Genomic DNA, 20,243 nt, shown 5'->3' on the forward strand with positions numbered 1-20,243 from the left:
ATATGTAAGCTATGCAGGCGTGGCTGCCAAAACAGAGCAACGTAAAACGGGAATGAAATAAAAGAAAAGAATAAATCATGGAATCAATTAGATCAGCAATGAATTGCCAATATTACTGCAGTCTCATGTGTTAGCCATTCAATGTTTAAGCTGTGGTTACAGATATTATGTAGAGCTCTATTTCAGTGCTCTTTAAAATGTTAAACAAATGAATATGTGACGCTCGGTATGTCAAATTAAAATTCTGTCTGTCTTTTTTCTCAGAGGAGCTCAGATAGGCAAACCCACCTTCGTTCTTTTTAAGCCAACCGTCTACACTGTTCCAAGATAGTGTTGCTATGGAAATAAGGCATCCCTTGCAGCACAGAGCCAGACATTTGCCATAAAAGGAGAAAGTTATGCAAAACTACCGCTCGCAATAATATAGTACATAGGATCCAGAAAATAGCAGCCATGCGTGGAACAAATAATATTGTGCACTTTTAATATGTTAAATCATGCTGTGATTTCTCTTATTTATTTTTAGCCAAGTTAAATTATATCACACACAATATCTATGACCACAGCCAATTTAAAGCTGATTGTATAAAGTAGCTTGGGGTAAGAGAAAACATAATGTCGATTCTACATCACATAATTTGCTGTTACATTAATCACATAATCTGAATACACATTCCTTTAATAATTTCTGAGGCGGTTATTAAAATTTCACAGGATTGTTTTGTTCAGTTTACAATGCCACAGAGAGAAAAATAACTCAGCTGTTAAATCTTGATTACCCATAATTACCGTCGCTGTATCATTAAAATCCTTCTAATTATTTACTTTGCTGCTAAAAGAACGTCCAAGGTATGATTAGAGTTTTTAGAGTGAGCTGCCTGTGGCTCTTGGCTCCCTTTATATTCTTCAGCCGGAGATGAATGATTTGGCTTCAAAGACGACAGAGAAACCAGTTTAAGCGATGAGATAGTCCTCAAAACAATACATCTAGAGATCTACTACAGCCAACTCATTTTTAATGGTGACATCACCATAGTTTAGATATCACCATATATACATTACCATGGCTTTAGACTGGGGCTGTAATACTCGCTCTACAATAAAGTTTACATGCAGGTCACTTCTGGGTTTTTTGTAACATCCGTAGGCATGGTCATACACAGTGGTAAATATTTTAAAAATTACCCCGAAAAGTGTTGGCCAAGACAGAACTTCTCTAGTTCACGGCACACCCCACGGTCCAACACGATCTCACCATCCAGCTTGGCAATTCCACTATCACTCCCTCCGAATCAGCCAGGAACCTCAGAGTCATATTTGATGAACAGCTGTCCTTCAATGATCACATTGCTAAGAAATGAAATGACATGAGGGTGAGTACATTATTACGTTTTTATTTTTGGGTGAACTGTCACTTTAAGATGATTTGTCTGTAGTATGGATATGCTCCATCATTTTGATGGATTGACTGCTAAAAGTAAAAAAAATGTTTTCACAGACACAGCATGAGTACATTAATTTTACAAATACAATTAGTTTGCAATTAGCAAATAATGAGACTTGATGATGGAAGCGTTATTCTCATTTAGTCAGCTTTATAGTTCCCTCTCTAGACTATATGACCTCTCATTGGATCAACATTAGGAACTTAATCTTTGCTATTTAATCAGGTCTGGGCAGTTTGTCAAGTATGCGCAGCCAAATTAATCTTTGTGATAAAAAAATCTGTCGTCTTATTTACGGAGCTGGTCAATTTATGAGCGTCTTTGGTCACAGATAATAGTCATGGTGATTGGAAAAACTTTAAAAAATACACTTGCACATATTACTTTTTAAAAGCCATTAAAAAGACTATAAACAAACCACAGGTTTCGAAAGATGCAGCTGTAATTTATCCGGGTGGTGGTCAAAAATATTCTTTCAAACTATTCATTCCCAGTTTAACCTTAAAAAAGGTATTTATTAATTTACATGTTTAGCAATCCCTTGCACACCCCTGATACACATACATTCAGATTAGGGAAAGAATACTATTATATGAGTGCTCGACCATGTTGTGATGCAATGCTTTCATCTCAGAAATCCTATTTAAATGCAAGTGCTTCTCTCACACATTAATCAATCCGTGTTTAGTAACTCGAAAAGGATTTCAAAATGCATTGAGTATTTCTTTTGTTTGCCTGTGCCACTTTTGAATGGAGTGACACTCCTGTCTATATGGCCCTGCCCAAGAGAGATCGATTGGGCAGTCTGGATAATTGAGTTCTAAAATGAAAGGCTTTATTTCACTCTTCCTGCCAAAGGCATTTTTCATTCTGGCAGGGCATCAGTTGTGCTTTACAGCCACTGGCTAATTCGGTGACAGTTTTGTGACACAACCTAAACAGAGATGCACTTACCTTTTTTATTTGAGGGAATGTAAAAGTAATTTACCAGGTAATTCACTGTTGTTGGAAGATAAACTTTTGCTTTAATCATGTTTGTCAGACTTCTGCATTTTTTTCTTTGTGCATCTCATGTAGATCCAACCTCATTCAAAAAGCTGGTGAATCATGTCTTTGTGCTTCAGTGCTAAATTTATCAGTATGTTTGTGCCTTGTTAAGGTTATGTAGCGTATTTGTAGGAAACAGCAAAAAACAGTGACAGCATTTACTATATTATTTGTTGATTTGTTGACTTTTTTATTTATCTTTCGTACTCTGTTCTGTATCTTTCTTACTCTGCACTTTGGTCAGCCTATGCGCTGTTTTTTAAATGTGCTTTATAAATAAATGATTATTAGCGTTATTATTATGCATCATTCACTCCTCATCGAGTCACATTCAGTGTGTGCAATGTGTGTAATAATGTTTCACGTGTTTCAGCCACTTCACATGCCGTGTATGAAAATAATAAAAGTGTGGTAATAGTGGTTATTGGGGTAAATGTATTCTCTGTTCACAGGCATGACAGTGATGAAGTACTCCTCTTCTCCCAGCTGGCTTGGCATCATAGCTCACACCTGGTTGATCAAACTCTTAACTGGGTCAACTCTATGGGGATGTGGCCACTTACCTCATTAAACCTCCCTCTCATGCTTAAGCCATTGGTGTTCTACTCTTTGTTTTGCCCCACAACAGCAGGTTGTAAAATTAAAAATTAAAATAATTGAGCTAATTAAACATTCGTCTATTCGACGAAGGCAGTACGATAGCCAATAAAGTCAGAATTTGTCATTTTAATGTTTATGTGGGGCTGTACTTATTTGGTTGGAGTCTCAGTAACTTTAAAGGGGAAATTAATGAATATAGGATCGGTTGAACAGAGAGAAAAATATTTGGAAGAATGCTTGTAACCAAAATGTTTTTGGCCACCATTGACTACCATAGTCAAAAGTACACCAAAACTGTTTGGTTTCCTATAAATATCTTCTTCTGTGTTCAACAAAACAAAGACATTTAAACAGAAGAACTGTTTGGTTACAAGTATTTCTCAGTGTTCACCGAAACAAAGAAATGCATACAGATCTGGAACAACTTGAGTGTGAGTAAATGAAGACAGCATTTTCATTTAAGGGTGAACTGTTCCTTTAAATCCACATTTGAGGTTTGTTATACTGTTTGCCATTATGTGACATCCAGCACATGTACCCAGTGAATTGTGAAGACAATCTTGTGATGATTTGCTTAAACTGTTGGTAATAATTTAAATATTTTCTATACTGTTGACTGGCAGCATTACATCACCCAAACATATGAAACACCTTGTTTGGTATTATTTCATGTTCTGTGATTCTGCGATTATCACTTAACTCAGTAGAATTATATCTGACCTATGTTTGCCAGAAACATGCAACAATAGACAAGAATCAAAATTGTTCTCTTTAAAAGATTCTTTAGGGGATGGATCAAAGACACAGATATGAGGAGCGTTGTGGAGCCTTTTATTCTTCTTTGCCTGCTTCTCTCTCTCTCTTTCTCTCATGTGCATTTGACGGTGGATGATAAATAATGGAGGTCATGTGTAGCCTAGGGCTACGTAGCACAAAGCATCTCAGTAAAATCAACACCCTCAGATCAAAAGATTCAAATGTGGAAAACACACACACAAAACAATTACACTCACAAACACCTTCTTCACAAACTTATTGCAATCCTGTATATTTTTGATGATTAAGTTTGCATTTACCATTGAAACAAGACTATATTGAGTACCAACACATATTTGAAGATGCTTTCAGGTAGTGAACAGGAAGTCAAACGTTGACATGCTGAAGTCCTTTAGTGAGACAACTGCTATTCGGAGGACATAAGCAAAACTGCTTTGCTGTTTGTTCAAAAGATTTAGTTAAATTGAGTCTTATTGATTATTAAACATATTTAATAATCAACTCCTTGGCCATACTTTAAAATAGTGTCCGCTACTGAACAATCTTGTTTTACATTGAATGGTTTCAAAAGTGTATTTGTATGTATGCTGACTATGTGGACATCCAGGAGTTAACCTCCATTTTGTCCATTTTGTTTCCAGTAAGGTGAACATGAAACACATTTTTACTTAAGTGACGCTGTGTTTTGTGTGTGTAGGTGTGTACTCTGACATTTCAGATAGAGCTGAGGTGTGCGTGGTGATGTGGGAAGCTGTGTCACTTTTTCCCTCACCCACACCATCATCTACACAGTCAAACCATGTCTGGGTACCATTCTGGAATCCCTGTTGCATAGCAACACATTTCCAACAGATTCCGAGACAAGTGTTACTTCTGTTTCACAGCCAGTCTCATTCACATCCCTCTTCCTTATTGCTCTTTTCTTTACTGTTAACATGACATGACGCATGTATCAGAGATATAGCTATAGACAATAAAATTTAACAAATAGGACAAATAACAAATTAAAACCTTGGTTAACAACAAAGTTACAGGTATCGTGTGTAATGAATTGCTTGTGGTTGTCATAAATATTTACTTTATTTGTGTTTTATCGTGCTGGCAGAACCAAGGCACATGGCTTGCACATCTCTCTTTTGTACTTTTACAGACCAATCCTGAAATTTATGAATACATTTTTTATCTTGTGTCCTTCATTTATCCTAAAATGTTAAATATAAATGGTTTTGTGTTGTACTGCTTTCCCTTTGAATCCAAAGAATTAGAATAAATGTTGTATTCCACAATCTTATTTTAGTCCTGCACCAGCTCTGACATTTTTGTATCTAATGAGTCCATTGATATACAGTTTGAGCTCTGTCAATATGAAGCAGTGGAGCAGGTAGCCGACAATATTTGTGCTTGTGTGAGTAAGCAGCCTTCTGGATATGGATACATACAGACACCTGGTCTGGTTGTTGACATTGAAACGATTCATTGTGATCTTTTATTTCCACTTGAGGCTCTAAACATTATCGCGTTACTGAGAGTTGTATTTTATTCAACTGTACAGAGTTTACAGTGAGTAGTTTGATTCGATAACCTTCTCACGCTATCCTCTAAAATAGCTTTAGCCTACTATACTTTGATTTACAATTTCTACTGGTGTTCTAATATTAACTTGATTTGCACACACACAATCCTCCCCAAATTATGTTTTTGGGTAAACTGCTTAACATTAGTAGACTGTAGTTCTGTAGGTTTGACTAACAGAAGCATACTTGTTCATTTGGCTGGAGAGCCATTTATTTTATCATCTTCACAGCATGCTAAAAATGCAGCACAAACAAATTGGCCAAATTAAAATATCAAGCCATGCAGAAAATCCCTCAACATCCAAAGGTGAGCCCACCGCTTCCTGAAGATATAGGAGTGGGATGCTAAGAGCTGTTAAGAGAAAAATGTGTTTTAATTTAAACTATATTGAACTTCAACAGCAATGTGTTCCCATCACAATTATGGAGATAAATAAAAGTAATATTGAACAAATAGAAGTGTGCATGGGGTAAACCTTCATAAGACTGTAAGACTTGCTATTGTATTGTAAGACTAAAGGAATTGAAGGATAATGGCTTTGTTCATAGAGTACATTATGCATGTTATTGTACTAATAAATATCGTTTAAATAATCAGCCAATTATTCCGTGATATCCCATAGTATATTCCAACACATTACATATATTCCAACACTGTTCTGGTAGACCTACTACCATAATACGTCCACAAAACCACTGTTAACACTGATTCTGTGTGTGTGTGTGTGTGTGTGTGTGTGTGTGTGTGTGTATATATATATATATATATATATATATATATATATATATACAAATATATACGCGTAGTGGTTGCATGTTTTTCAGTTGTAGTGTAATAGTGCCCTCTTGTGGCCAGCATCGTTTAATAGCCGATGTAGTACCAATTGAACGAGTTGGAATTTTAAAACGTTTATAAACGTATTTAAATATTTTACTTATGTAAAAAATATTACACGAACATTATCATTTTAAAATGATCTTCACTACTATTCGGTGATTCCTAAACGGAACCCACGTGAAGACGTAATGCTTCCTCACCGGAGCACTTTTGTAGCAAACTACCAAAACGGAGAACAATCGTCTGATCTGAGAAAATTAATTTAAATGTTTTTTACTGTACTAAAATGTAATCATTAACTGTATATATAACTGTACTCTTATTTAAATGGTGTGGTCATAGAGTCTGTTACAGAATAGGCGGAACCCACGTGAAGATGTAATGCTTCCACACGGAGCACTTTAGCAGCAAACCACCAAAATGGCGGCGCACTAAGTGGTCAGATGTAATGTTATCGCCGTGGGCACATAATCTATAACTATAATTTGTTTCTTGGTTTTTGAGGAGTTTTTAGACCTATAAAATGGCTTTGTTCGCTGATGTATGTTGTAGTGTTCGCACTCTATTAAGTCAATGTCAGCGATCTACAGCAGCAGCATGGATTCACTGCCAGTCGTGTGAGTACAGATAACCTTCAAATATTAAATCACTTCCATATAATCGATTATTAAGGTAGCAAACATTTTGTGGCAGTTGAACCTGATTTTGCTGTCTTAAAATATTGTTTCTGCTCTGAACAATCAACACTATTAATGTTATGAGATAAACGCGTTTACTGTCATTTACAAGCAGGAAAAACGACGAGGCTAAAGGAGAAGGGATGCAATATAAAATAAAAAAATTTTTTAACACTTTCATGACAAATTAAAATAACGCGTCATTGCCTTTAGGGGATAAAAAAGACTTTACAACAAAAACTATTCAACTACATTTTGTGATGTCCCTTTAAGTGTTCATTTGAAGAGGTGACACATTGATGCACAAGTGTCCCCTGTAGTGTTTAATGTGCAACTATGCCATCTAAAATGGTTCTGTGTTAATGAGTTAACAACCTTAAACAATGTGAGTTAAGAATTATTTTGTTTCTTTATAACATAAATAAGACGTAATTTTGTTATTGTACTAAAAAATCCAACCCAACCCCACAGGGCTGAACCCCCTCAAACATGATGTTCTATTTGATTGTCTTTTCCCTCTAGATCGAAGGTTTAATCAGAGAGCACTTAAGCCAGAGCCAGTGGTCAGCGATAATGAAGCCATCAATAAAACATTTGTTAACCGAAACCCAAGAAACTTGGAACAGATGGCCCTTGCAGTAAAGGATCGAGGCTGGGCCACAGTCTGGCCCTCTAGACAGTATTATCACAGGTTTGTGTGCAATTCTTGAGCACCCATATGCAAATTGAATCTTGCATCTCTGTGGGCGCCAAAGACATAAGTTATAATGATAATCTTTTTCAACTTTTTCATCAGGTTGGTGTTCAGGCGCTCACAGCAACACGTCACAGCTGAGGTGTTCTCCAGTGACTCAATAGTTCCTGTGCTCTCTTGCTCCACTAAAGAGTGGGCAGTGAAGGGACAGCTGGGCTCCACACGCTCTGTAGCAGCTTGTCGTGCTGTAGGTGAGGTGCTTGCCCAGAGGTGTCTTGAAGCAGGCATCACACACGTCGTTTATAGAGAGGTCCCATGGAAGTTTCGGTCGGAGGCGGTAAGTCAGTACAATTCAGATTAGCATTTTTGGGATATATTTTACCTTAATAATGGTATAAATACTTTGTCAATTTTTTTCACTTCCATTGCAGAGTCAGACGTTCTGGACAGCCATGAAAGAGAGTGGCGTTATACTTAATGAACCAAGGCGAAAATTCATTTAAATGATTTTTCTTTCCAAAAATGTAATGATTCTCTGTAAATATAACTGTTCTCATATTAAAATGGTGTGGTCATTGAGTCTGTTACAGAATGGTGAAGCAAAATATTTACCACTTATTTGTGCAACTTTATCATTGCAGGTCAGTTAATTCATTCTATACAAAAGTGATTTTGTACATTGAGAACAATTCGATTTACTTTTTATAGTGAGTCAGTTCAGTTTTAAAACGGTTTTATAGGATTCTTAAAATTGTTCACTTGATTCATGTTAGGCAAGAAAACGCATTCTATTAAATTTGGTTTATTAAAATTAAAGTAATGAAAATATCCTGACCATATAGGATACTTTTATTACAAAATGAAAAATGCAATGTGTAGTTATTTATAGGGATACTTCACCAAAAATAAAAAATTCTGTCATCATGCAGGGCGGTTTCACATTAATACTTTTGGTGCGCACCTAGGTTCGATAAACGCCAGAGTTCGGTTCATTTGGATGATGTGAACGCTGTTCTGAACCCGGCTGTGCACCCTTGAACTGTACCCGAGTCCGCTTAAAAAGGGAGGTCTGGGTTGCGGTTCATGTGATCTCCAGTCCGGTTTGCTGCTAATATGAACGCAATCGTACCAAATCGCCGAAGTGAGTCGCTATTACTACTGTATTTTTTGGTAAAAATGTGTCCTTGTGTGTGTGTTTCATTCACTTTCACGCTCCAAGCAGAGAGTTGTAGCCTATATCCCATTTCTGTTTGCCTGCAGCGTTCTTAAAACATTTCCAGTACATTCCTAAGACATACGAAAGTGCCGTTATCCACTGAAGCTTTGGAAACAAAACTGACGGTTCAAAAACATAAATGTATAAAAAATGAAGTGAGCAATGTTATGTATTTTGTTGTCTTCTGCCTCATTGTTACAAGCAACAGGGCAAACAGCTGCAGTCTTGATGACGCAAACGACCCGAGGTTCAGACCCAAATAAAATAACATGAACACACTCCAGCAGGGAGAGCAATTAAACTAGGATTTGGACCAGGCAATCGAACCCTTACTCACCTCAGTTATTCCAAATGTGTATACATTTCTCTGTTCTGAGAAACACAGAGAAAGATATTTGGAATAATGCTTATAACAGTTTTCAACACCCATTGACTAGGAAAAAGCAACGGTAGTCAAAAGTGCCCCAAAACTGTTCGCTGACCTACATTCTTCAAAATGTCTTCGCGTTCAACAGAACAAATTAAAAGAAAATATTTCCTACTATTGGAGTCAAAGGGTGTGGAGATCTGTTTGGATATAAGCATTATTCCATTATCTTTCTCTGCGTTCATCAGAACAAAGGTGTTTATACACATTTGGAACAACTCGCAGGTTAAATAATGACAGAATTTTCATTTTTGGGTGAAGTATCACTTTATTGCAAATTATTTGTTGCTTAGAAATTGTAATTGGTTGTAAGTGTTTGATATGCTCCAAAAGCTACTCTGATATCCCAAAAAAGGGATTCATTTTCGCGGAGTTGTGTATGAAACGGACAAGACAGTCAAGCTGGAATGAGTGACGGAGACATGAAAGAGATGCACCACATACCACTCTTGAGAACTTTAAAGTACATGTTTAATTTTTTTTCTCCATAAAATGAGATCTAAACTAAAACACTGTATACTTTGAATGCATGGTATGTTCTTTTGGACGAAAGTGTCATTCAGATGTAAAATCCCTGTGCATTTATCCATATAATTAAAAATCTGTATAGGCAAGGTGCTATAGCTGAATCCCAGTAGACATATTTCGCAAACCCTCATAGAATCACTTTTAATTTTTATAGTACAGACAACCTTGTATATCAAATAAAAATGATACATTTTAAGAACAGTCATAAATAGAAAAAGAAACAGTAACCTTGACATATATATTATATTTAACACCACCCGATACCAATAATGGAATCTGAATAACATATAGCATGGTTACTGAAGCTGGTAAAGCATGGCACATCAGGAAAATCAGCTCTGCGCTAAGTAGATTGATTATCTATCATTAATACACATTATTCTTTGTTCTCATGTGGAAAAAAACTCCAAACCAGTGTGGCCTTAATATAATCATTACACAACATGACTTTGGTTTCACAAAAATGGCACTTCGTGCAAGAACAGTACACACATTTCAACAAATATGTTTTACAGCAGGTATTGTATATACTTTTTATACATATACTCAGGACACATGCTTAACAAAGACAGGTTTACATACAGTACGTAGAGCATGCATACAGTCTGGTACTTAAATGAGACATCATGCGTTGGTGCTTACAAGGAAACAAATCTATCACTTATAAAGCAAAAGACACCTATGTGTAGAATTTGTGTTATGTTAACAACAAAAACATTAAAACCAACAAATGTAGTTATTTTGGTTTTAAAACCGAAGGCACTGAACCAATACAAGTGTTGCATGCAAGATGAATGAATATGATACAGCAAAGACAGCTTACACAGTAAATCACAAAACAACGTGGCACGTTTTTAAGAAAATACTTTTCTCAGGTTTCGTATCCTGTATATCGTAAAGTTTAAATATGTAGAATAAATGTCACTAAACATCTGCCAAATTGAACGAGTTGTGTAAATAGCTTCATGTTTTTTAAAATATGGTATTTGATGTATTAAAGCATTAGTAGCTAATTTAAATGTAATACTCAAGTGTGTCCTTAAACAAACAAAGTTTCATCCTCATTATCTCCAAGAAGGCAGCACTAAGCTTCACATTCAGAGAGGGAACAGCTATAAAGATAAGTTTGCATAGTTTAAAAATGAGGGAGATCACCAGTGATGGGGAAATCACATGCGTTATTCATTTATTTATTGTGAATACATAATAAAAGAAAAATCTTTCACGAAGAATGACATGTGAGATCACAGCCAAGGTACTACTTCCTCATTTAACCATAATAAAATGAATAAGTAAACTGAATATGGCTCAGTGTGAAAGTGCGAAGGATAAGGAAATTCCTAAAGGCACATTCCGATGGAAACAACAAATTCCTGCTCTTAAAAAATAGTTTTTATCAACACCTACTTGACAAGAAAGAAACCAGCCGTTGTGGTTCATTTTTCAAACAATTGATCAGAAACTGAGCACAGTTAATGTGTTTTGGGCTAAAAAGTAGTGGGATGTTTGTTGCTTATTGCACTAAAATGTCACCATGTGCGCTGTGTTGCTGGTAGACCTAATATTAGAAAAGCAAGTTTCATCTTATTCTGTTATGATTCTCCAAAGAACTTGAAATAACACAATCAGAGGAATAAGGTCTGTACGCTAGAGTGTCCTATAATTTAATATCTCCATCTGTGTTTCCTTTTCTCACCTTTCTCCGTCTCTTATATATTTCTTAGCTGGAGTATTTCTAAAGAGCTTCAGATACCCGCTTCATCCTGGTTTTTGATCTGTGACTGTCTGCTGCTTGGCCCAGGTGAACTATCTACATGAGCTTTTTGATGGGTCAAACCCCTCCGTCCATGACTCCGCCTTCGCTGTGCAGGGGAATTCCTCAAACCAACAGGTAACTAAACCAAGGAAACATCTTTAGATATTTATTTTGCAACAGCAATGTTGTTCCAGTGAACCAAAGAATTGCAATTTGCATATGCAACCACCCTTCAAAAATGAACTGGACTGGTTTTTGCCCTCAAGTTCTTACCTCTTTATCGACCCCTCTGTCCTCATCATCGAGCTGAATAGACTGCATAAGAGAAAACAGATCCATCCTTCCACTTCGGCTAGGGCTTGAAGACACCTTGAATAAAAAGTGATACAGAAGCCATTATTTATGTCAATATCTTTCAGCCCTTTGACTGTATTGTCTATTCTTTCTGTATTATCTTTCATGATATTTATGTATTTGTTCGGTTTCAATAAGAGCCAGCATTTCAAAAGAAAATCCACTTCAGCCAAGTAGTTAATAATGTTTGAAATAAAATGTATAAAAAAACTAGATACAATTAAAAAAAAAATTAACAAATCTGACGGTCTAACCTTTTCGCTTTCCTGTATAGTAATGAGTGGGTTGGATGTGGCTGTCTCTGGCTCAGAAGTGTCAGGAAAACTCTCATCCGTTTGTTCATCAAAGACCTGAAAAAGAAGAATTCAATATAAAGCAACTGGCATATGTCATATAAAAAGTTTTTAAAAATGTTCCTAACTGCGATTCTCAAACATTTCTTAAGCTCTCAAATCTTTTCTTAAGAAATCTTTTTTTCGTAAGAATAAATGACAATTTGTCAATGATCACACTCGCCTGTTCGTTTGGTAACTGTATATATTCGTCTATACAATAAATGTGTTTTGTATTTGTGTAACAAGCGCCTTGCTTTAGTTCGTATAACTGTTTATTAGCATGTGATGTGTTAAACGGCATTTACGATCGTATGTTAGCCAAAATTATATTTATTATGATACTTTTTGTGTGTTTCCCAGCCATAATATCTGCGACTCTCTCAGTTTCGAGTTGCTTTGTCCTATAAAAAAATTAAAAAGCATTCCGTTTTTAATAATGATAGCTAAAGTAATAAAATATACTGTAATCCTAATCCAAAAAAACTAATCCAAGTATTACACATTTTACCTTTTGAGATTTAAAACTACCGTGAGACAATCTAAATTTTAAGATTAAATTTACAGAATTTGGATTCTTCTTCATTTTTAGAACTGTCTTGATTTTTAAGTCCTATCTTTTTTATTAAATTAGATTTTAAGAAAAAATATGGCAGTTGAAAAATTATTTTCTTAGGAATGTTTTGTGATTCAGGCCCCAGGTTTAAAAAAGATAGAGGGAGCGCAATGTAATGTAACAAAGTAGATAGATGAAATGGCACATTTTGGGTAATCTGGGACATTGGTTCTTGTTTGTAATGTATACTGTTATAAGAGTTGTAATGTAATAGTCTCATTTGTTGGTTTAAAATATTGGGCTGACAATCAAAGATATTTACAAATGTAGAAAAATGTCCCAGATGACCAGTTTTAGACTATATGACATATCTCCTTACATCTGTTTCCTCCTCTTCACTGCTTTCTTCTTCTTCTGGACTCTCAAGTTCCTCTTCTTCCTCTTTCTGTTCTTGTCCCGTGTCTGGTTCATTGTTGACAGATGGCTGACGGACTTCTGGTTTGGACTTCCTCCTCCAGAGTGTACTGTGGCGCTGCTTACTAAAGGACATAGAAGCGTCAGCATGGCTCACACTCTTGTTTGAAATGTAATACTAACATTCTGCTTTCTGTATTATACAGCATAAGATTGTGCTATTGTGGTCACACAATTCAACATAAATACATTTGACAATTTTAAGATACAGTTTTGAGAGCACAAGTCACCTTGCACTGAGGATGCCACTATAGGTTTGCAGCTGTTTGAGAAAACCTTCATTGGGCTGCACTATAGGCCGTCGTTCTCTGACGTGGTTGAGCGCTTGTTCTAAAGTCCAGCCCTGATGCTTCATGAGGAAAGCTATTACTGTGGAGGCAGAGCGAGAGACGCCCATCTTACAATGCACCAGTACAGCTTGTCCATTTTTCCTATATCATCATCAGCAGAAGAAAACAGTAACACGTAAAACAACATTGTGAGTTAAGGAAAAAAACTTTAGGGCCCGGTTTCACAGACAGGGCTTAAGGCTAGTCTCAGACTAAAAGGAAGTGTGACCTGCCTTAACTGAATATAACTTGCCCAAAAATATCTTAAAATATATCCGTGCCATTGTTTTATCTCAAGATCCACTAATGTATTCTTCTAAGACATATTCATAAAAGCGACATAAATATCTTAATTCAACTAAGGCATAGTCCTTGCTTAAACTAAGCCGTGTCTGTGAAACCGGGCCTAGGTGTTTAGGCTCACAGCAAACAGTAAGTAACATTTGCATTAGTGCTGCAGAATAAATAAAACTGATCACAATATGTTTATATATATTGTTTATATATATATATTGTGTGTATGGCAAATGTGGGTGCTCTTACAGGATGGTAAGCGTAAACCATGTATGTTGGTTGTAATTTTTCCGTTTTTACATTTACATCACATTTTAGTATAATAAAAATGGGTTACGTTTGTAAAATCAAGTTAACTATTCAAAACAATTGTTAGGGTAGGCAGTCTGCAACCAGAAAAACAGAATGCATGCCCTCTTCACAACAAAATGAGCATGTGTTCACCTTGCTTCACTGATAAACATGTATGTGTTCTTCCAGTGTGAGAGCAGGTCGCTTGACTCCACATCGTAAACTCTAACATTCAAATAGGTGAAGGATTCTGGGAAAAAGTTGTCAATCTCCATGGTGACATTTAGGATGTAGCCCACACTGTGAACAATAACATCAGACATGATTTTAGAACATTTTGCTTCTTTACTTCTTGCAAGTCTTAAATAGAATAACAAACATTCATCTGTATACTTGTTCTTGTGTAGTTCTTCAAAGTTGGCAGCATTCCATTCTGAACCCTTTGACAAAAAGACAAATAAATGAAGATATACAACATTTGTCCAATAATGCAGCAGATTAAACATAACACAAACATACCCACTCACCAAGTAAAGATAATCCAAGATTCTTGAAGGTTTGTCCATCTGTGCCATTGTGACCATCATCTCATTGTCAATGTTCTCCTTGTAGTCTTTCATGTCAATGCCCATTCTAGCCTCCAGAGCTGATCGCACCTACACACACACATACACAGGTTTCTATAGTCCAAACCGTTTTGTTTAATCAACATAGAGTCACATAAAAACCTTTCAAACTAAACTTGTATCTTTTATATACGTTATGTTTATGAGTGCCTAATAACTAAAAACAGCATCAAAATCAATTGCAAGAACAGGAAAATCAAGGTTTACTGAATTACATAAACCCCACTATATACACAGGTATATTAATAGCATGAAGATTCTCAACATATGACAACAAGCCCAGACACATTACTCATAGCTCTCCTGCAGGTGAATCTTGTGAATAACTTTAAATGGGCTACCAAAGATAACCAGATTTATCTCACTGCTTTTAAATAAAACCTATTCATATTCCAGTGTGTGCACCCCCCAAAACTTCCCTCCGCATCATTTACTCAGACATCATGAAGACATTTTTCTCTTTAAAATACCATGCCCCAACCATAAGACAACAATGAGGCAAGGAACATATTTTCTTTTATACCCTTTACCTGTTTTGAGGTAATGTTTTCCAGGTCCTCAGTCCTCATAATATCTCTCAGCTGAGCTTTGATCGCCCTCTCCACTGACTCCCGGTTAGATGAGGATCTTCCTACATTGTCCTTCCTGACTGACTCCAGGCCAGTCATCGCCCTCCATTCATTAAGGCTGTGCTGGTCTGATTCCACATACCGTCTGTAATGTTGTGCCCACTCCAGTCCACAGCCAGGGATGACAGCCCCTCTTACAGCTCGCTCACAGCAGCCATGCAGCGCTTGCAACACGTACCTCAAGTAAAGTGTGACATAGAACAGCAAGTTGTGAACAAGTAAACCACAAACACAGCTAGTTCTAAGGCTTTTCACAAATGTCTCAAACAGTGTTAGATGACTAACTTAAGCCCACCATGACATTATTAATGGAAACAATTAAATAGCGAAATGATCAGATGAGAGAATAATGCGGTTATGTGTATGCAGACTGCAAGGCAAAGCCATCTCGCATTGTGTTGTTGGTTCGAGAAATAAGGATGTTCTTCAACATTTCCTTCTTCAAAACTTACCACATGGTCTGAATGGACACAGGCTTGAAGATTCGTGTCACTTCTGCAGATGTCACACTGAAACCTCTGCAAGACAACAAGCTGAACTGTTAAAAAAGCAGAACTTTGACGGTTGACAAAGTCAATGGTTCTGGTAAACTGTGCAGACTAAATCCTACGTGGACGTTTTTCATTTCTGTTTTTTTTATATATATAATGCAATCGACGAAAATGAGCTAACAATGTAACTGTGCTACACATAGAATGTTCTATTTCCCCCTCAAGACAAGAGCACTCAACACTAACTGTTGCTATGTCCCAGTAGCTGTGGATTTAAGTCTGGTTCCTAATTTAACATTAAAGCCTTCTTCACGTTACAAGCTTCTCACAACATAAAAATCCTCACAATATGTGAAATTAAACTTTGACAATGACAATTTATCTTTATATCTTTTATGGCCACATACACTTAACATAACAGTACCTGTTAATATCATATGTTTGTCTTTTTTTATTCTGGTCATATTCATATGTATATTCTCACGTTCTTACCCATCTCCATCCAGATAAACCTGCGTGTCACTCCATAAGGGCAAAACAAGGCCAATGGTGCACTCATCACTGAGCAAGAGAAAATACAAAGAAACAGTAAGCTACAGAACTACACTTGGAAAACAGAATACAGAATGCAAAAAATAATTATTGCTATCAAATGCAACATTTAGGCTGACTGATTAATAACTGGTAAAGCTGGACATGATGTATACAATTTTCTAAAATCGGCATTCATGTAAATAATTCCCTAAACTAATATGCAATGCAATTGATCAGTTAGTCACGAAATACGTTTGCAGCTGGTTCTATCTATCCATCAATATAATGAAGATGCTAAACATGTATAACTAGTAGAACTAGCATGTCTGTTTATTAAGTAATATTATTTATTTTTCAAAGACTTCCTACCTGTTTGATTCAGGAAAGTCCATGCCAAGAAGCAGACTCTCCTGTCTTTTGTTAAGGGTGCCGACTATGAGCAAATATCTCACTCTGACTTGGCTCATAGACTCTAAACGCACGGCCTGAGGGAGAGAAAGACATCTTTAACTCAGAATAAAAATGAACAGACACAGTAGAAAATAGCACGATTATATTTTTCCTACCATTTTAATTCAAGCAAAGTATATGATACTCGGATTGTGACAATATGACACACACACTGCCATTTAGTCGCACAATTGGGAGAATATAAACACTGAAATGTCAGCACAGTAGGTACGAACATTTCTATAGACTAGTAGACAATACAGTGTGAGCGTCGTATGCTGTTGTAGTCTAACTGAGACCAGTTTTACTGCACCTATGCATTGTTGTTCTTTTGTTGCACAAATTGCTTCTATTGCATTCCTCTACTTTTTAAGTCGCTTTGGATAAAAGCGTCTGCTAAATGACTAAATGTAAATGTATTCATTGTTGACCGTGTAGGAGCATTATACAGGGCTCCCATGTCTTTTGACTAGTATATTTTACAGTGTGACTGTACATGTAAGTTTACTAATGTGTATTAACTATAGATATTCATAGTTCCAAATATTTTTGTAATTTCAATGATTCGTCCTCATGAAATTGTGAAAATCACAACTTCAAAACACTGATATTTCCAAACTTTTCATGACGCTCGGGAACTCTCAATATAAGAAAGAAGCACAATGTATAGAGGTTTAAAGAGAGAGAGTTGAGGAATCCTAACCAGTTTAACCGTGTCCTCTGGTCGAAGTAATGAAACCATTGCATGCAAATGTCTGTGCTGCGTGTCAGAGCCCTGGCCATCTTGTCTTGGACCTAGTAAAGGGGGTGTGGTTTCTTCATGTAATCCTTCTCTCTCCCTCTCTTCCACCAGAAGCACTGCCCCCTTTACCAGGGCGAAACTTTCTCTGGTGTGTGGAAATGAAAGATTAATCAGCTACGCATTTCTGCAGGAAACACTATACACGCTGCAATACACAATCATTAACCTTTTCTGAAGAGGTCCTCGTCTTGGGATGAGTTCATCCTTGAAAACAAAATGAGGAAGATGACATAAGTACATTCATATTAAGGTTGAACTTCAAGAGCTGCCTGGATAGTGATGCTAAAATGAGTGATGCGTGGATGATTTATAGTGAAGAAATGATGCGATGCAGTGTGCGTTCTTCAACAAACACCAGTAGATGCTGTTTAGTTCTGGCGGATCACCTGTCAGGTCAGGGACAAGTGTTCTATATTAATATGCTCTAAAACGGGCATAGCTGGAAAAAAGGAATCCCAGAAACAGAATGACGAGGCGTTCTGACAAGCACATTGAATTGTAATGCGGTGGCAGTATGATAAGACACTGAGGAAGTCCATAGTGAAGATGATAAAGGGTAACAGAAAAGAAACAAACAAGGAGAGAAGCAACAGCGAAGGAACACAGAGAGAAGGACACCAAAGAGCCTGTTATCAGCGATTCTCATGGAATGAAACAGGAGACAGTAACATTACCTGTTATGTGACTGACGTGTCCAGACAAAGACAGGTAGAAAGAGAAGAGAGAGGGTGGAGAGGAGGGCCAATGAGGTTTTTCATAAAGCTCTGCTTCTTAAAAGAAGATACTAGCCAGCTACAACGTATGCCAAATTTATGGGTGGAAAGGAATTTTGTGAGACCATAACACAGCCTAAAAAAAGATACGCAATGATTGACGGGCATCATCAAGTACCTCTCAAGAACAGCTATTCTGGCTCTTTAACAGATTCTAAACACTTAAAGTTTGAGGAACTTTTGGTCTGCTACCAACAGACATTCCTACAAATTAAACAAACACTTTGGACGTAAACAATATGACAGAAGATTAAAGAGACACAAAGAGGGAGTGCGAGTATGGTGAAAATATGCGTGGAGAACTGCAACAAACGTGCTGAAGTTCTTTATATTTGTATGTACTCACCGGTGTTGTGCAAATAGACGGTGCTCTGTGCAAGGTCAACAAAGCCATCCCACAGCCGGTTATCCTGCATATACACCGGCAGACGGGTCAGAGCAGAGCACCTCAAGAGTCTCTGCGAGTTAAACTGCTGCGAGGGAAGAACAATGAATTGCAATGACACATTGTTACAACGTCCAAAGAAGAACGGCAGATTTCCATTACAATGCTGCTGTCGATTCGTATCTACATTCCTATGGTAGGCCTATTTAGTAAGCCATATAACCGCATCTGATGTGGACATCCCCGCTCGATATTCAAGATGGAGACGTGCTGTTGATTTATTGGCCATAAATGACAATACAGTAATGAGATCACCCGATCAAACGCAATGCGTCGGCATTTCTGCTCGATGTTTTAATGCGGACGAAACTGTAATAATACCGTAATAACGTCGCGGTGCACGTCATCGTAGTACATTCTGCACATCTCATGCCTTTGCTTTTTCACCGCATATCAGAATAACAAACATCTGTGCATGTTAGACAGCTCAGTTAAACCGCTGTATTTAAAAAGATGCTGATAAAGTATGCCACATACCTAATCTCGTTATGACGACGGTAGGTCGGTGTTTAAAATGCCGATGTAACGTTAGCTCCAAAAAGCACAGCCGCGTTTCAACACAAAACACGACTCGAGGATTTGCGTTGCCAGTTCCTCAAGAAAAGCAAAGAAGGGCGGACTACAAATGGAGAGTTCGCTTACCTGCTACGCACGCGGAAACCCTGCGAACGGATAAGGATTCCCTCTTTAGGCAAATTTCCTCGAGAAATCAAAGTTATTTTAATCCTCGGGTCACAACTTATGAACTGGTTCCGATGCATTTAAAGGGGAAAGCAGTACTACACCACGAAACCAGGAAGACTTTTCTCGGCCGAGAAAAGTAAATGTGCCCTTAAATGGAAGAGGCGGATTGGGGTAATTTCTCTATTAAAGAGACAGGGACATCATTATTTATTCAGTTATTGGTTCGGACGTTACGAAGCATTTTATGGAAAGTCAAATTATATATATGTTTAACACTGTTTGTAATTCAAGCTACGTGAAACAGTAAGGATGGGCGTCTTCGTTTCAAGTGGTGTTTGCCTCACTAAAGTATTACGTAACATTGCACAATACTACACAACTTATTTTACCCCAAATCAACCATTTTCAATTATTACCTTTAAAAATACGTTTTGTAAATATGCAATCACAATGTATATGGCAAAATGTCACAAAGGAAGGGGATTTTTCATCGCATTGGCAGCACATGCACGTGCAGTTTTAGTGTTTTCAGTGTGGAGTCGTGGACACAGGCCTACAACAGGCAGGTGATTCCAACATTTACAATCGGCATTAACAGAA

The 20,243-nt window shown here is 37.0% G+C and overlaps 2 protein-coding genes across 5 annotated transcripts; one reads left to right on the top strand and one right to left on the bottom strand.

Annotated features, from left to right (window-relative positions):
• The first annotated feature begins 6,493 nt into the window (after positions 1-6,493).
• Positions 6,494-9,622, top strand: mrpl18 (mitochondrial ribosomal protein L18). Its single transcript, XM_079480352.1, has 4 exons — positions 6,494-6,898; positions 7,481-7,649; positions 7,755-7,989; positions 8,084-9,622. Exons 1-4 carry the CDS (start codon positions 6,805-6,807, stop codon positions 8,153-8,155), a joined length of 570 nt encoding a protein of 189 aa, XP_079336478.1. The 5' UTR covers positions 6,494-6,804; the 3' UTR covers positions 8,156-9,622.
• Positions 9,549-19,816, bottom strand: LOC306907867 (protein phosphatase Slingshot homolog 3). Of its 4 annotated transcripts, none has more exons than XM_079480348.1 (16): positions 19,602-19,816; positions 18,861-18,987; positions 17,908-17,945; positions 17,643-17,826; positions 16,859-16,974; positions 16,448-16,516; positions 15,917-15,982; positions 15,366-15,642; positions 14,737-14,865; positions 14,603-14,649; positions 14,363-14,509; positions 13,526-13,726; positions 13,201-13,360; positions 12,188-12,283; positions 11,853-11,948; positions 9,549-11,718 (listed from the first exon to the last, which is right to left on the bottom strand). In XM_079480348.1, exons 2-16 carry the CDS (start codon positions 18,906-18,908, stop codon positions 11,569-11,571), a joined length of 1,824 nt encoding a protein of 607 aa, XP_079336474.1. In that variant the 5' UTR covers positions 18,909-18,987; positions 19,602-19,816; the 3' UTR covers positions 9,549-11,568. The 4 variants fall into 4 exon arrangements, with proteins under 4 accessions (XP_079336474.1, XP_079336477.1, XP_079336476.1 ...); XM_079480351.1 differs by having other exon boundaries at positions 18,861-18,984; positions 19,602-19,787; XM_079480350.1 differs by having other exon boundaries at positions 19,437-19,618.
• Between the last annotated feature and the right edge of the window lie 427 nt (positions 19,817-20,243).

This window comes from Barbatula barbatula, assembly GCF_947034865.1.
Source record: "Barbatula barbatula genome assembly, chromosome: 18".
NCBI classification, from domain to species: Eukaryota; Metazoa; Chordata; class Actinopteri; order Cypriniformes; family Nemacheilidae; genus Barbatula; species Barbatula barbatula.

Excerpts from the sequence above, each read along its gene's own strand:
- mrpl18 (XM_079480352.1), top strand. The coding sequence starts at position 6,805 with ATGGCTTTGTTCGCTGATGTATGTTGTAGTGTTCGCACTCTATTAAGT. Across the intron at positions 6,899-7,480 it reads ATGGATTCACTGCCAGTCGT|ATCGAAGGTTTAATCAGAGA; the intron begins GTGAGTACAGAT and ends TTTTCCCTCTAG. Across the intron at positions 7,650-7,754 it reads TCTAGACAGTATTATCACAG|GTTGGTGTTCAGGCGCTCAC; the intron begins GTTTGTGTGCAA and ends CTTTTTCATCAG.
- LOC306907867 (XM_079480348.1), bottom strand. The coding sequence starts at position 18,908 with ATGGCTTTGTTGACCTTGCACAGAGCACCGTCTATTTGCACAACACCG. Across the intron at positions 16,517-16,858 it reads GACTTTCCTGAATCAAACAG|TGATGAGTGCACCATTGGCC; the intron begins GTAGGAAGTCTT and ends TCTCTTGCTCAG. Across the intron at positions 11,949-12,187 it reads CTATACAGGAAAGCGAAAAG|GTGTCTTCAAGCCCTAGCCG; the intron begins GTTAGACCGTCA and ends TTTTTATTCAAG.